General features: G+C 38.0%; 3 protein-coding genes across 5 annotated transcripts; 2 read left to right on the plus strand and 1 right to left on the minus strand.

Moving 5' to 3' along the window:
* Positions 1-4,242: 4,242 nt before the first annotated feature.
* LOC104436432 lies at positions 4,243-5,924 on the plus strand. Of its 3 annotated transcripts, none has more exons than XM_039308276.1 (3): positions 4,243-4,334; positions 4,629-4,792; positions 5,374-5,924. In XM_039308276.1, the coding sequence occupies exons 2-3, from the start codon at positions 4,680-4,682 to the stop codon at positions 5,594-5,596; spliced, it is 336 nt and encodes a 111-aa protein (XP_039164210.1). In that variant the 5' UTR covers positions 4,243-4,334; positions 4,629-4,679; the 3' UTR covers positions 5,597-5,924. The 3 variants fall into 3 exon arrangements, with proteins under 3 accessions (XP_039164210.1, XP_039164211.1, XP_039164212.1); XM_039308277.1 differs by having other exon boundaries at positions 4,294-4,411; XM_039308278.1 differs by lacking the exon at positions 4,243-4,334 and adding an exon at positions 4,380-4,402.
* On the minus strand, positions 5,782-6,897 carry LOC104436431 (acyl-CoA-binding protein). Its single transcript, XM_010049196.3, has 4 exons — positions 6,481-6,897; positions 6,264-6,381; positions 6,118-6,180; positions 5,782-6,004 (listed from the first exon to the last, which is right to left on the minus strand). The coding sequence occupies exons 1-4, from the start codon at positions 6,715-6,717 to the stop codon at positions 5,931-5,933; spliced, it is 492 nt and encodes a 163-aa protein (XP_010047498.2). The 5' UTR covers positions 6,718-6,897; the 3' UTR covers positions 5,782-5,930.
* A 6,402-nt stretch (positions 6,898-13,299) lies between these two features.
* On the plus strand, positions 13,300-15,781 carry LOC104436433 (protein ELF4-LIKE 3). The gene is given in 3 exon segments (XM_010049202.3): positions 13,300-13,541; positions 14,903-15,169; positions 15,172-15,781. Coding segments are annotated over 2 exon segments (354 nt in total). The 5' UTR covers positions 13,300-13,541; positions 14,903-14,985; the 3' UTR covers positions 15,342-15,781.

The raw sequence follows: 15,781 nt of genomic DNA on the forward strand, positions 1-15,781 counted from the left end.
TGTTTACAAGCGGTCATTCAATGACCTGCTACAAAATTATGCGGCTTCATCACTCATCCCGGGTCGATCATATCTTCCGCAATTTGCAATCCCTTCTCCCGATGGTCATAACAACCCATGTTTCTCGATCATTTTCATTCATGGCTTTCAAGATTTATGGCCACACAAACCAGTATTCAGTGATGGGTGCTCGGTGACTTGAACACGTACCTTGTTCTTCTTCCATAGACCTTCACTTCAGCTTCAATTTTCTCATCGGCTGAGCTAAGTCTCATTTAACGACACTCATTGCTCAGCCCTCAATAATTTCCGCTCGTATTGCATGTCAACATCTCGCCATTGCCTTCATCGATTATCTATATTTACCAACCAAAATGACTTAGTAAAGTTTACTTTCTCCATGTCTTGCTCGATCTTATCCAGTTCGAGTCAACAGTCAAGGACTTAGGTAGTTCTGGGTATCAACTGATTCGTTCGCTTTGACGTTCGTTAACGATGTATACATTTTTTAGGCATTGTTTTGCACATGGGTAGGTATTTGGATCTCCATGCACAAGTTGAAAATTATTAGAAAGAGCCGCCCGAACGAAGTGATAGTGTTTCATCATGGAGCTCCCCGACACACTTTTGCCAAGACACGTGAAGCACTCGCGGTTGGCCCCCTTCCCCTTCACTTTGTGAGCGCACGTGACGTAGCACGTGAGAAACCGATTCCTTCGGAAACATCGGTATATGCGAGCCAATCAGATTTGGTGGCGCCCGTACGGGGCCCATGTGATCCACATGAGCTTGGCCAACGTAATCATTTCTTGCCTCCGATTATTTAAAAGAAAAATTACGTAAATAGTCTCTAAATTTCAGTTCACTATACAGCATTGTCCTTGAACTTTAGCTCAAAATAAAATATCGTCCCTATACTTCAAACATATTTTATGTCCTTCCATTAATTTCAGCATATGAACTTTAGTACATGTTAATTTTAATCGCTTAATTAAATGAAAAGATTATATATTGGCATTCCATTAATTCGAGTTCAGGGATGCCAATGAACATTTTTATATAGTTCAGAGACTAGATTAAATATGAAACAAAAGTTTAAATACCACGTTAAACAAATGAAAAATTCAAGTTTGACATTACACATTAGTTCAAAATTCAAAGAATGTGTATTATCCTATTCTTTAATCTCTTCATGGATTACAAATCTTATCAAGAATGAAAAGATGAATATAATATATCGTTGCAAAAGCTGAACGTGATACTACCTAAATGAGGGTTGGTACAAGAGACGGTCGACAATAATGGCATTATATATACTCATACCATCATACAAAACTGTATCCGTAATTATCCTGTATTCGTCTTATCTTCAAGTTATTTGGAATATGTAGTTGAAAAAAGACAATTGATATTTAAAAATTTATACTAGAACATTTGTTTCTGTAATTAATTCTAATAATAGTCCTCCATTACCAAAACAATAAATATTTTATTTATTAGGAGTCGGAAATAATTAGTGTCGGCAAAGTATTAGAGTGGAGGAGGCAGAAATGGAATGGGGTCATGGCCCTCGTGGGGTTATAGTATATATAGCCTCCATAACTGTGCCTGCCGTGTTAAAAATGAAGGGACAAGACAAAAAGAAGAGACCCCAATGGAAATATGGAATTGACTATTCTAAGCAAGCCAACTACGTCTCTATCGAGGCATGGTCCAGCTTGGATCCTCACGGGAACCAATAATAATTTCAAACGACTAAGAAAAATCATTAAAGCAGTTGCCAATTGTTGCTAATCCATCACAAATCAAATAATTGTTGCCCTAGGGTTTTAATTTATTTAATACGGTCCCTAAATTATTGATACGTATTCATATAATTTTTTCATTTGCTCAAATGACAGATAAAACGTTATTTTGATGATGAGAATTACTATTTGCCCAGTTGGATTTTTAAAAAGTGACAAGTGAGTCCATTTACTTTAGACAAGGAACCAAAAAAAAAAAAGGCTAACATTAATAAGTTCATATGTTATGTGGAATAATCTATTTTCTTTTGTCCATTGTCCAAATTTAACGAATTAGTCACATCAGCAAATTTCATTGACTTGAATTAGTAGAAGGATATCATTTGGCATTTTCATATAATCCAAAAACTAGAATGATCATTTACGAATTATTTATAAATCATATTAAATAAATTAAAAATTTAGATATTATAATGCACACAAGGTCAAAGTTTATGGACTATTTATGTTATTTTCTCTGTTGAAATCCAGTCCCAAGATCTCAAATTCCACAAGCTGCATGTCAAATTTCTATGTGGGTAGGTAGGTAAATCGATTAGGAACTTGCCAAGAACCTGTCTAGTGCGAAAGGACACTGTTCACAACTTGACCATTCTTAGCTTAACCATACGCATGAGGAGGCAATAATGGACACAACTTCAATTTTGGCGAATGATTAACTTGCCTTTTACGCAGCGTTTCTTGATATGTGCCCCAAGTTTCAACCGCAGCGTACTCAGCTTGGCGCTCAATCTTAGTTGAACTAGCTAGCGTGATCGATTTGAATTGTACGTTCCAAGGGGTGAAAAGTTTCTTCGATGTTGAATGTTGCTGCTCTTAAGATTTGACAGCACTGATGTGCAAGTTGGATAAAGACCAAGCATCAATTGTCTGATGCGATGGTTGGCGGAATGTGAATTCGTCATCATTTTTTGTTTTTTTTTTTTTTTGAACTTATCATCATTTTTTGTTGAATAAATGATAAAATGTCAAACTTTTATCGCAAGAAAATTCTCTGTCAATAGCTTGACGAATCAAGAATTCGCGTTATGCGTTTAATTTCTATATATACATTACTCCTTAACAGCTAAGTCAACAATTGGCAATTACATAATCAACTTCATATCTGTACAATCTGAATTTTTGGAGTAATTAATCATGCACTCGATTTGTACAAGCTCCAAGCCAAGGGGGCATCAATGGGTTAGTTGGATCAAATTTCGACGCTACTTGACCTAAATTATAGGAGGTATGTGCTTTTCTCTTACTCGAACCAGACTGAAAATGCATATGACCTGAAACAAAAGCATGGGTTAGGATCCGAGTAGTTTTGTTTTTTTTTTTTTTTTCCTTTTATTATTACAAGCATAATCCAGAATTTGATGATGTTGATTCATGAATGAAAATAACACTGCCCATAAAAATGAGACCTTTGGGCTTTTCATAAATCATAATAGATAATACCAATTGGCAAATGCAACTTGAATATAACCTAAGATAATTTTACACATCAAGAACAAAGAACATCTTTGTTGGGCTTGACAAAGGGGAAAAGTGAATGCTGTTCAGATCAGCATTGTCGCTTGCATCAAACCAATGAGATGTTCCAAGTTCGAGAGACGAGGTGAGTCATGAACAACGTCAACTATGTCAACATCAAAAGAATGGATTTCCATTATTACATTAATTAGTGGTAGAAGATCAGTGTCCTGTACATGATCCGGTGAGATAAACAATGTTACATTCTCCTCAGGAAGTCATCTCGGTCTTAGCCTGTTTAGCAAAGAAAGAACAAAAGCACGAAAAAAATTCATTCGGGCATCTAAGAGAAAAAATATGAAAAAGAACAGTATATCAACTCCAAATTCTGGAAATTCAAGCTACACAAAGTTATAAATAATTTGAGTTAACCTTGTCTTAAGAAGAACTTTAAAAGTCCTTTAGCTACCAAAACTTGCTAATCTAAGTATGATTGATATACCAAAAATAGCAAAAACTTAGTGCAACCTTCATAAGCGTTTGTTAAAATTTTGGCTTTTTTGCAACATAATGATCATTGTCTATTTTAAGAGAAACCCAACCTAAAAGCTTCAGTAGTAGGTGCACCCGAGTGCATTTGCGTATATAGCCAACCTAGGCATCATGGCTGAACAATACGTTTTCCTATATCTATCGCAACCTAGACCTCGTGAAGTCGTGATTATCTGCAGAGAGATAAGATGAAGAGCAACTGCAAGGCAACTTCCTCCTGAAGTATAAATTTGTTTAACAAGTACCAGTATCCAACTTCATCAATCATCCAGACAAATCAAATCCCTAGATGGGTGACTGAGATTTGTGATTGGCCTCATGAAATAGGCTTCTTACAAACTCAAAATCTTGTTCGAACGTGGCCTCTCAAGGCCCAAAACAAAAAATCCAACCAAGAAAGGCCCAATCACCCCAAAAGGAAGTAGAGAAAGAAAAGGATAATCTTCACCCACATCCTCTGGCTCTCCACTGTCCACACCTCTCAGCTTCCGTATCTTGTCTCATCAGCAATCTTAAAAGGTTAGTTCTCTCTCGTGCTCGATGACCATTAAGATTTCAAATTTAATGTTTTCTACTACATCAACCCGGTGAGAATGGTGCGCATTTAAGTAGCATATCTTGCTGTGTAGCTCTTTCACCTCACATGATTCTGCTGTGTGGCTCTTTCAAAGTAGCTTGTCTCTGAGGATGTTACCAATATTCAGAGCATATGCTGATCTGTACTTGCTTTAAAAGATTCAATTTGTATCTCAATTCTTGAGAATTTTGCTTCATTGTCGTGATTATTTCATACATCTGTGGCTGGTGGTGCAGACTGCAGACTAGTGGGGGAGTGAATTGGGAGAGAGAGAGAGAGAGAGAGAGATGGAGAACATAACAGCAAGTGAGATTGCAGGTTTTGGGGTGGGCACTCTGCTTCTGTGTGCCACAATTGCTGCTCCAAGAGTTGACTCTTTCATTTCTGCTTCACAGAGGAGGTTTCTGCTGCTCCTTGCCCTTTTCTACCTTACTTCAGATGCCTTCATATACTGTTGGGTTATGCTTCTATTTAGAACTTGGTTTTGCGGGTTTCAGGCCAGTTTTTAAAGAGAAACTAGAAAAGGATTCTTGTTCAAAGAGGAAGTCATCAAATATCTAGAGTGCCTTTTTGCATGGTATTTGGATTTGGATTTTCCCATGAACTACTTTTTATCGCCTTTCTTCTTGTTCTTTATGTTTGGATGAGCTGACCGTGATCTGCAAAGGGTTCATTCCTAAAATTATTTGTTAGTCTCCGTGACAAGAGATGTTTGAAACGCTGGGCTTTCATTTGAATTATGACAACTTTCTTTCTCTCTTTTATTTGGTTTAACTTTAGTCAGTTCAGCTGCCATCTGCTGACTATGCGTAGAGAAATTGCTTGCAATCGCCTGTAAAATCTGAAGTTTGGACCGGAAATGATGGAAATGCAATGGCGCGTTGATTCTGTTTCTAGAGCACAATCCTTTTTTTTTTCTCAAACAAGGATGCTTCATCTAAGCATTCTGATAATGACCTGCCTATGTCTTGTCGTGTGCAGCTCACTCGGTATGTGCACGAAATGCGGTGACCTGAAGCTAATAGCATGCTCAACATGTCGTGGAGTTGGATCGGTCAAGGAAGGCGGGCTTATCGGATTCAATTTCGTGGACGATATATATCAATCGCTTGGTGGCGATGAATCAGGTGGGAAAACCACACCATGCACGAAGTGTCGAGCTAGAGGTCATTTTCGTTGCCCGAATTGCTCTAAGTCGCAGTAATCAAAGTCCGGCTTTTCCTTCAGCTTAAGTAAGAGGACGAAATTATTTTGGGGGCCAGGCAAATTGCTTGTTCATCGCACACACCTTTCCTTTTCTGTAACATAGACCCGTATTTGTTTGGATTTGTCATAGCGTAATCACCCAAAAGATGGATTATTTTGTAGGGGCTGGAGAGTTTCTCTTGCTTGTTCTAATAGGGGTGAAAACTTGCAGAAACAACTGTTGTTGAATACAGAGAATCAAATTCACGGACTTGTTGCGTACTGTAAATAGAACAGCTTGGCTAAGTATCAGAAGTGGTGAAAGTCCAAATTTTAAAGGATTTGAATTCAGTTCATGTGGAGGGCACTTCCTGCAGCTCCTTCACCTTGGTGATATAATCAGCCATTGCTTCTTCCTTGCTCTTCCCTGAAAAAATAACCCATAAAAGACAGAAACCGAACGATTCCTTTTCAGGTTAGAAGAAATTCCACAGACTGGTAAGTTTCGGATGAATGGCTTGATTTGATTGTAGCTCAGACCTTCAACTGCTTTCCAAGCATCCCATTTCGCCCTCTCCGCAGGGCTGAAGAAGCCGGGCCGACCTGGCATTGCAAAGAGGTTAATCAGGGCACAATCACGAATTGTTTCAGAGAAAACATCGGTCCCAAGAATTCTCTTTTTTAACTGGTATTGACAGCTCCTATGGTGGCTTGCTTGTACAGCCCATAGAGCACCAGCTTGTCTGCATCTTTCGTGCTCGCGGGCAACGACTTGGCCTTCTCTGCGTATTCCTTGAACTCATCCTGCCGCGAAACACGAAATCAGGAAAGAAAGACAAAGCGCGAAAATAAGAACGCGATGCAAGAACACAAAGAGACGATAAAGGGCATCACGGCGAGAACCTCTAAAGCCATCTTCTTTTCAGCAGACTGGGGCCACGAAGGGTCCTCTTCCTCTCGTTTAAAAGCGAGCTCGCATCGGCCTGGCAAGGCGATGCGAACAAGAGAGATCTTTCTTGGGTGGTACGTCTGATGGTTGAGCCAACTTCGGCCTACTTGTAGCTTTTTCCCTTCTTTTCCCTTTCTTGTTTTTTCCCCCCTGCGAAAAATGGATGCTTGGCGAGCGGAACATGCCGTCATCTGTTGTTACCTTAATTTGATCTAACGCCATTTTAGACAAACCCATATTTTCGATCGTCAAGAAATGGACCACAACATGCGCAATGACTCGACTCGAAACTCAGGGGGCTCGGTTCTTTGAGTACTAGACTCGGTTCTCATGAGCCCGCGGACTCAGCATTCCCGCCTGTTATCAAGCAAGCATGCCGCGCAACTCGAGCAATCCGACCGGCCATCCGCCCGCCACAGACAGTTGCCATCGGCGGCAAACCAATGCCTCATGTGGATCACGGCAGACCCACATCCCAGTGGAGGCCGAAACACTGGATCCGTTGCAATTGAAGAGATGGAAAATTGAAAATCATGTCCTTCCGTGCCTGATCTCACTTATAGCGTACGCGCGCAGGGTTTAATAATCAAGCCAATCAACTTTGATAACATCAAAATCCATCATTCGGCATCGGTGGATTCCCCGCATGATCTCGGGATCAACAGTGAAACCATGGAGCGTGCATCATAAGCTTGATCCTAGATCTGGGAAAAAGGAGCGGGGCGGATGCGGATGGCAATCATGGCGACATTAAACTAATCCCGAAACTCCCATTTTTGTCAACTGAAGAATACTTGTTAGACAACACCTTTTTTTCCCCAACTTGACTGTCTCGATTAGGGCAAGGGGGCGAGAGATCTCTCCCGGGTTGTCTTATTGGGCCTAAGCATCGTCGGGCGTCAATAACGACGACTTTAATTTGTCCCTTAATTATTGCCAGGGAACTAGAAACCTTAATAATGACCTGTCCCTATCGAGTCCCGTGGATTCCAACGTTAGATTAAAAGGAAGGGAAAGAAATGGAGAACCGGGATGATGTGGCCATCATTCGCCGTCCACCTACTTTAGGATTTTTTATCCGGACGTGTTCGATGGTCCGCGAGAAATACGTTGCCTTAGTAGCGCACTCAAATGTCCCACATCGACAAGACCCCTTCTTGACTAATTCGCAAAAAACGGTATAGCTAGTCTCCATTTACGTCCAAAAAATAGTGTTAATATGACGAATAATTCGAAATTGATAAATTTATTCTCAATCAACTCTTTGACCAATCAAAAGTCCTAAACTCACGTACTTATAACAAATTTATCTTAAATCGGTACACCCGCGATAAATTTACTTTATTATCGAATTACTGAGTTGACACTTGACGGTTGACTGATATATCAATTTGAGATTTTACTCTTTATTTATCAAAGTTATACAAATTTTATAGTTTTTTATAGTGTACAGGAGATATATTTGTCACAAATATACTAGTACTAGTTTGGGTTTCTTTTTTGTCATTTGATGTAAATTTATCACATGTGTACTAGTTTAAAGTTTTTTTTTGGTAAAAAAATTAATTTAAGGTAAATTTATTATAGATATACCAGTTTATAATTTATCGTGACATTAATTTTACAAATAATTAGTTGATGATAAAATATCTCATTATAAATAATAATTTATGTTTAAATATTTTTTTGAAATTACTTTGCTAGTTTAATTTATAAGCTATACAAACGAATCATTTTAAAAATTGTATTTCCAAACATTGATTTTTCGCAAAACAAATAAAGTAGTAAATACTAACTATTCTGACGTTTTTCTCAAAAATGCAAAATACGTAGTCCAAGTTGGCATATGAAAAGTTTTGATTGACCATGATCATCACAATGCAAAGGAACACTTAGGCAATAAAAAAATATTGTCTTGTGGTTATTTTTATTAGGGCAAATATCACTCTAAATTATGCCCATTATAACATAGATAGCTCAATTTTTTTGTGTCACAAAAAACCTAAATTTTGCCCATTGTAGCACAAATATAACAAGTTTTTTTTTTTTATGTTGCGAAAAAAACCCAAAGTTATTTGTCGCACTGTATAAGTTCAGGGTTTTTATGAAACCAAAAAGAAATTAGGGTGTTTGTGTGATGGCGGCTAAGTTTAGACTTTTTAGTAACAAAAAAAAAAAAAAATTATGGATATCTATGTCACAATGAGCATAGTTTAAAAAATTTTGTGGTATTAACCTTTTATTTTCATCCAAAAGTATATAATAAATTTTTCAAATTGATAGCTTGATTCCTGCCAAATTTTAAAGATCTACTAAACATAGCATCATTGCACGACGTGCTATGGAAAAACTAGGAAACTTGATTGAGTGTAAGAATTTTGAAAATTTGCCAAATATTGATGATAAACATAATGGCTCTGTGATAATTTACAATAAAAATTTCTTATCCATGTGTTGAAATATCTCATAGCGTTTGGCTATGAGATTTTATATGCTTTTTATATATATGTGATCTCCATTTACTTGTCAGTTCAAGCTTCTATTTGTTCCACGGAAAATGAATGATTTAAAAAATATTTCCTAAAAATAATCATTTACATCACTTCAAATAGTTAGTTAATGAAAAATGTTTTCATTACTGATAGCAATTTAGGCCTAAATATTTTTGTAAACGATGAAACTTTTTTTTTCGTTTGTTTATTATTATAAACAATATGAGTGATCATTTTTATTTTTTGAGAAACAAATGGAGGCTAAGCATTTTTATGGGTGAGACTTTCTATTGTGGTATCATAGGCAGGTTTTAACCTAGTTTATTTCACGTGTGTTGTGTCCACCATTCACGTTTTATTCTTAATTGATCCGTAGACTGTGGCCTAGTGTGCAATGTCTTTCCAAGACTTTTATTTAATGACATGGATTATTATATGCTAAGTTGGATTCTTGAAAAATGAAGAGTCAACATGTTCATCTTTTCATCAATTTACTAAACGCCCACCGTAATTCAAAGATGAGGATTATTATATGATATAAATATCGAGCAATTCATGCATAACTTTTATTTTTTGTCCACATTCAATTTAACAAATCAAAAGCTTTATCAGCAAATTCTATTAATTTCAATGAAAGGATGATATAGAACATTTTTCATATGGTCTAAAGACTAGGTCGAACATTCACAAGTAGTTCATGGACCATTGCACACCGAACTAAAATTCAAGAACTATTCATTGATTTGAGATGAAAATTTTACTTGGGTAATTCCCACATAACTTTTTTTTTTTTTGTCTATTGTTCAAATTTAAGGAATCGAAAGCCACATCGACAAATTTTGTTAACTTGAATTAATGGAATGGCGACATTGAACATTCTCTTGTATCCTAAGGATTAGATTGAACACATTAATAGTTCATGAACTATATTAAATAAATTAAAAATACAATAACAACATTGCAAATCGAACCAAAGTTTATAAACTATCTGTACCATTTTTCTTGTATTTTTTATGCAGGTTGTGCTTTCTATAATTAAGGATGAGCAATTCCGGGTTTTTTTCGGTTTTGCACTGATTCCATTAATAATCCGAAACTTATCTACAGGAACAAATTCCTCATTTTTTGAATTCGGAACTTACTCTACATTTCTTGGAACCCATAGGTTCTATGGTCTATTCATATTTCACATATATTATTAATTGAATAACTGTATTGAATAATTTTTAATGACTACCATTTACTATTATAATCCATTGACCACACTTTATACACACATGTGAAAAATACAAAATATTAATAAATTAAAGTCTCAATCATATGATTCCATATTATACACTTATCATCAAATGTTAGAAAATATTATAAAATTGCATGAGGGCATATATAAAGAAAACACAAAAACTTATTTCCAGTTTTAAATTATGGATTCTAGGTTCTACCTAACTATAATCCAAAGCATATTTATTGAAATATATATCTCAATTTTCAAAATTTAGACTCTATCTTACGTAACTTGAAACCTAAGACCGATTCTCAATTTCTATGTTGAAATCATGCTTGTTCCTATCTACAACCGCGTGTTTTACCAAGGAAATCGTAACCCTGGGGGAATCAAAATTCGGTGAAAGCGATTGGAAAATAAGAGGTCTCTCTGACTTTTCATAGGTGTACGAACTCATCAATGTCTAAATTAATTTTGCCGTCCACGATATCTCCGAAAGCTATAGGACTCTGCCAAGCCGCGTGTGAACGTACGTTGTTCGCACGCACTGCCTGGAGGCCTCTGAAGCAGTTCCAGAAAAGCCAAATGGCTGCGCTTAATTGATTCCTTTTCATTATAATTGGTGACTTGGGATTCTATTCGATCGATTAATAAATTTATATATTTAGCTCTTCTGATAAATTTCTTAGTTGATTACGTGATAAAACTTATATCCAAACTACTAGATAAAGCATAAATTTTTAAAAAAGAGGCTCTTGATTTTATGGGATTTTAGTATTTTACGTCATTCTTACACTTTTCCCGTCATTTATTTTACAAATAGTATATCAATGAAGAGATGCTGCATTATCTTTCGCATACTTTAATTTTAAAGTATTTTGGTCTTTCGTATAAAAAGTTCAAAGCTTGAAATAAATCTCTCTCTCACTCAGGATTTATAAATTAATTATTTTGTACCTTGTACTTTCATCAATTTCTTTTCAAAAGTGTAGTTCCATCCTTTTCTTTTATTCCGGTCCTCTTAATAGGGTGGTTTTGCTTGATCCTACGAATGTCACTGTCTGATGAACGCGTGTGTACATTTGCTAGTTTAATATGTGGAAAATAAAAACATATGCTAACTGTATGGCAAACCATCAATTCACAACTCAAGCATACCCTAGCCAAATCTACCAATTTTTCTTAAACCAAAAAGAACATTAAAAGCGGCGAAATATCTCATACCACTTGATTATGGAATTTTTTATACTCTTTATATACAATAATCTCATTTCACCTATCAATTTTAGCTCTTAGGTCATTTTTTTTACATGATACCGAAGTTAGGTTTTATCCCAATTTATTTCGCATCCAGCTCATCAAATTTTACGTGTCATTTATGATTTGGCTTGCATTCAAAATTTTATGGTTTTATACATCCTCTATAAACACATGATTGAATTTTCCAACCATGAACAATATTATCCCACATTCTTAACAATAGTAGATTTTGCCACTCTTCTTCTATCAAAAGCAAATTTTTTTGCTAGTGTAGAGCGTAGTAGAACAAACCCTCCATTTTTGTCTTTTTCCTTGAGAAAATCCAAGTCAATTTTCTAGTCGTTCAAGCCTTGTGATAAGGTCACCTGGCTATGAGGGGAACATCCTCATCGTAACGCAAGAGGTTGCGAAGAAACTCATGAATATGTCCCAAAAAATCTTAATACCCTTTTCGGACTTTTATGCCCTCGACATATTGTCGGGTTTTAGTACCATAACGTCATGTTCAAAATAGTAAATTCACACTTCTCACACACTATTCCTGTACTTTTGACACTTTAGGGGTAAATTGCAAAGTAGATAATATGGTAAACATGTATTTTCCACATATTTTTATTTATCTTTTACCTATCTGAAATTTACGGTTTTCACGTTTCGATTTTTCTTCCCTTTTTCCAAATTCGAAACTCCTAAAATGGTAGATTTTTTTTTTTGGAAATTCGTCGCACTGAAGTATGTCGGAAATTGAACACGAGGGTCTCAAAATGGCGAGCACGTGTCGCGTTTTAACTGGTGCAAGAGTGTATTGAAAGGACACTTTTTTATTATTTATTTATTTTTTAAAAATTCCAGCTTCCCATTCTCGGCCAAAACGAAGATCCGCTAGCTGGAGGACATTGAGCTGTTCACCCCTGAATCCATGCCAATTGCGTCACGATTTCTTTTCTTTTTTTTTTTTTTTCTTGGTATTTTTTTTCACTTTTTCTTATACTGTTCTTAAAAGAAAAAAAGGAGGAAAATCCAAGACTAATTTGTTTTTCCTTTCTCCCCCATTAGTGGGTCCTCTTCGATAATTAATAATGATAATAATGATAATAATCCACGGCTAATCAGGCTTATTCCCGTCATACTCATGAGCATTTAATCGGCATGCCTTGAGGCCTTATCGTCAATTTGGCCTTCAAGTGAGAGGGAGTGAAAATCATTCAATCGTCTCGCCACTTTCCAATTTTTAAGATTTTAGGGGAGATAATAATGATTATATGCTCGACTATATAAGAATGGCGTGAAATTAATTGAGTTTAAATTCGCCCATAACATTCTGACCATCGGTTAATTAAACCCTTGATGTTTTAGTTTGACCAAATCCCGTTACGTTTCCAAATACGAGCAGTCACATCTTGAGTGCACATCGGAAATTTCTCATGACTCTCTCGACTCTAGCCACGCGGCTCTAAAGAAAGGGTGAGGTGGGGGACATGCAGAGGTTTCTAACCCTGATAATCTGCCTATAATAAGTTTAAAACTCGACTGCACTTTCCATACGTTGAGAGCTGAATTATTATCATCATAATCATTATTTTTATGTTTTTTGGAGTCTGTCAAGGGCTGAATTAGCCAGATCAAAATTCAATCGATTATTATTATTTCCCGGGGTAAAAACCATTCGGACAGGAAGCCACGTGGCATCTCGGGTCTGGAGGAGGGGACAGGAGGACGAGGAGGAAAAGTAGAAAGAAAAGGGAAAAAACAAATTTACTATAGCTGGACATTACAGACGAAGTGTAGATAGATAGAGCCATACGAGATTGAGACACCGGGGAGGGGACCAAGCGTGACTCTCAAAATCTACTCATTCTCTCTCTCCTCCCTCTTCTCTCTCTAAAAGATCTCAAGCTCTGAATTCGTAGACAAAAAGAAAGGGCCTCCTCGTCCTCCCTCCGTCGCCAAGAAGATTGTCCGGCCGAGCTGCTGCTGCTGCTGCTGCTTTCGACGCCGTCCCTTTTCGCGGATTCTCATGATGTCCCGGATTCTCCAGGTACGCGGTCCGATTGTCTCCCCCCGGTCGTGTTTTTTTATTTCGTACTTCCGCCTGCGAGTGATGGAGACTCCGTGCTATCTTTTCTTGGGTCATTCTTGGCTGTCGCCAGCGATGGGGGGAAGGGGGAGGGAAAAAAAACGAGTCTTTCTGCTGTTTAGATCGTCGAATTCTCAGCTGCTGCTGCTTCTTCTTCTTCTTCTTTTCTTGGGGAGAGTTTTCGCGGTTTCGAAATTCGTCGGTTTTGATGAGCCCGTGAATCTTTTGCATGTGAGCGTGTAAATCTCCCTCCCTTTCGGACCTGCGGATTCTCAAAATCGGGTTTTGGTCGGTACCCAGATTTCTTTTCGAGCTGCTGCTCTGGCTGTCCCGGCATTTCTGGAGCTCCCACGGTCCGGCAGACCAAAAAGCTTCGATCTTTTTATCCTTTTCCCGCTGACACTACTGCTCGCCCCCCCTACCCTCGTTGATTCTTCTCGGAATTTCGTTGAATTGGCTGTTCCCACAGTGATTTGAACCCGCGACTGTTGCTGTCTGCTCTTATTGAAGATCGGAACAATGCTGTAAATGCGGGTTCCAACAGTGGTGCCCCTTCTCTTCCTCATGTTATGGTCCCTGATCTTTTCCCTGCATCATTTCGACCTTTTCTTTTCCGCGAGATTCTTCTTTTAGGACACTGAGCTTTAGGTGGGCTTTTTTCTCAGTACAATGAAAAGGGGTTCCTTTTTATAGAAACGGGATCTGCTTTTTCTCCACATCTTGCGAGCAACAATAGTAGCATCAATAATAGACTCATAATATTAATATCCATAGTTATCATCATCATCATCATCATCATCATCGAAAAATTTCTTTTTTGTTATCCGATCCCTCCCTCTCCCTCTGTGAGAAAACAAAGTACCCTTTGAGGTCATGATTTCGCCCATCGGACCCTGTCTTTTATGCCGAATGCCATAAACAAATCCCAACATTGCGTTTCCTTACTCCCTTTATTTTTTAACTGTCTTTTGGGGGTTCTGCTCGGGGTAGGCATCCACTGTTTAAAGAATGGATATTAGGATTATGGGTGTCTGTTATATTAAAGTAATATCGCATCTCCGGTAGCTTCAAAATTTTTAAGCCCGAAAAGAATAATAAATTATATCGTCTGATCTACTTGTTCCGTAGTGGGGCTGACGTGAAATGTCAAAGCACGCAGAACACAAAGGAGGAGAGAGGAGAGAGAGAGTGAAGTATTATCAGAACAAGAATATTGTACTGCTGCTGCTGGAAATTTATGCCTCATTTTTCTTGTTATGGGCCTGTTAATAAGAACATTATCTAACTTGCTGTCCTTTATTCTCCTTCTTCCTCTTGAACAGGGCAGATTCAGATTCTGAACAAAGATAGTTTTTTTTTTCCCATCTCTCTCGGGGCAGTCAAAAGGGGGCTCGAGGAAGCGTAGATGGAGGGCGATGCATTCCCGGGGTTCGGCGGCGGGGCTCACCACCACCAGATAGACACCAAGATACTGCAGACCTTCCAAAAGAGCTTTGTGCAGGTGCAGAGCATCCTGGACCAGAACAGGCTGCTGATCAACGAGATAAACCAGAATCAAGAGTCCAGAGTCCCGGACAGCCTGAGCCGGAACGTGGACTGATCCGCGAGCTCAACAACAACATCCGGACAGTGGTCAATCTCTACGCCGATCTGTCGAGCAACTTCACCAAGTCCATGGACGCATCTTCCGAGGGCGACTCGAGCGGCGGTGCTATGAGATCAGACGCCAAAGCTGGGCTGAAGAGAAATAGACCTGCGTAGAAACGACCCCGAAATCAAGAAAGCAAGCAAAAAAGAAGATCCTACCCTTTTGCTTATTCTCTCTGTAGCTTGATGGGATGAAGTTAGATGAAGGAAGAAAGGAGGAGAAAGTGGGGTTCTTGGTGGGTGGTGGTAGAATCTGATTGTCAAGTGCTTGATGGATCCATCACGAATCAGTGAAGTCACTGAAGTGGCTCTGATCTGTGTCTCTTGTGGTTCCCCTTTTTCGCTTCCAGATTCATCCGTACTTCTTCCCTAGGAGGAGAATAATTGTTCCGAGGAGTAGAAATTCCCCTCTCTGTCTGTAACTCCATTGTATCCGTGGATCCAATTGGGAATCAATCATGCTTTGTTCCATCTGGTGTTTGCGTGTGTCCGTACTTTGTCATTTAGCATATGTTTCGCACTGTCCATCCAACTATAAAAGAGGTTCTTATTCA

This window comes from Eucalyptus grandis, chromosome 3 (genome assembly GCF_016545825.1).
Source record: "Eucalyptus grandis isolate ANBG69807.140 chromosome 3, ASM1654582v1, whole genome shotgun sequence".
NCBI classification, from domain to species: domain Eukaryota; kingdom Viridiplantae; phylum Streptophyta; class Magnoliopsida; order Myrtales; family Myrtaceae; genus Eucalyptus; species Eucalyptus grandis.

Excerpts from the sequence above, each read along its gene's own strand:
- LOC104436432 (XM_039308276.1), top strand. The coding sequence starts at position 4,680 with ATGGAGAACATAACAGCAAGTGAGATTGCAGGTTTTGGGGTGGGCACT. Across the intron at positions 4,793-5,373 it reads ATTTCTGCTTCACAGAGGAG|CTCACTCGGTATGTGCACGA; the intron begins GTTTCTGCTGCT and ends TGTCGTGTGCAG.
- LOC104436431 (XM_010049196.3), bottom strand. The coding sequence starts at position 6,717 with ATGACGGCATGTTCCGCTCGCCAAGCATCCATTTTTCGCAGGGGGGAA. Across the intron at positions 6,181-6,263 it reads CATAGGAGCTGTCAATACCA|GTCGGCCCGGCTTCTTCAGC; the intron begins GTTAAAAAAGAG and ends TTGCAATGCCAG. Across the intron at positions 6,005-6,117 it reads TGCTTGGAAAGCAGTTGAAG|GGAAGAGCAAGGAAGAAGCA; the intron begins GTCTGAGCTACA and ends TTATTTTTTCAG.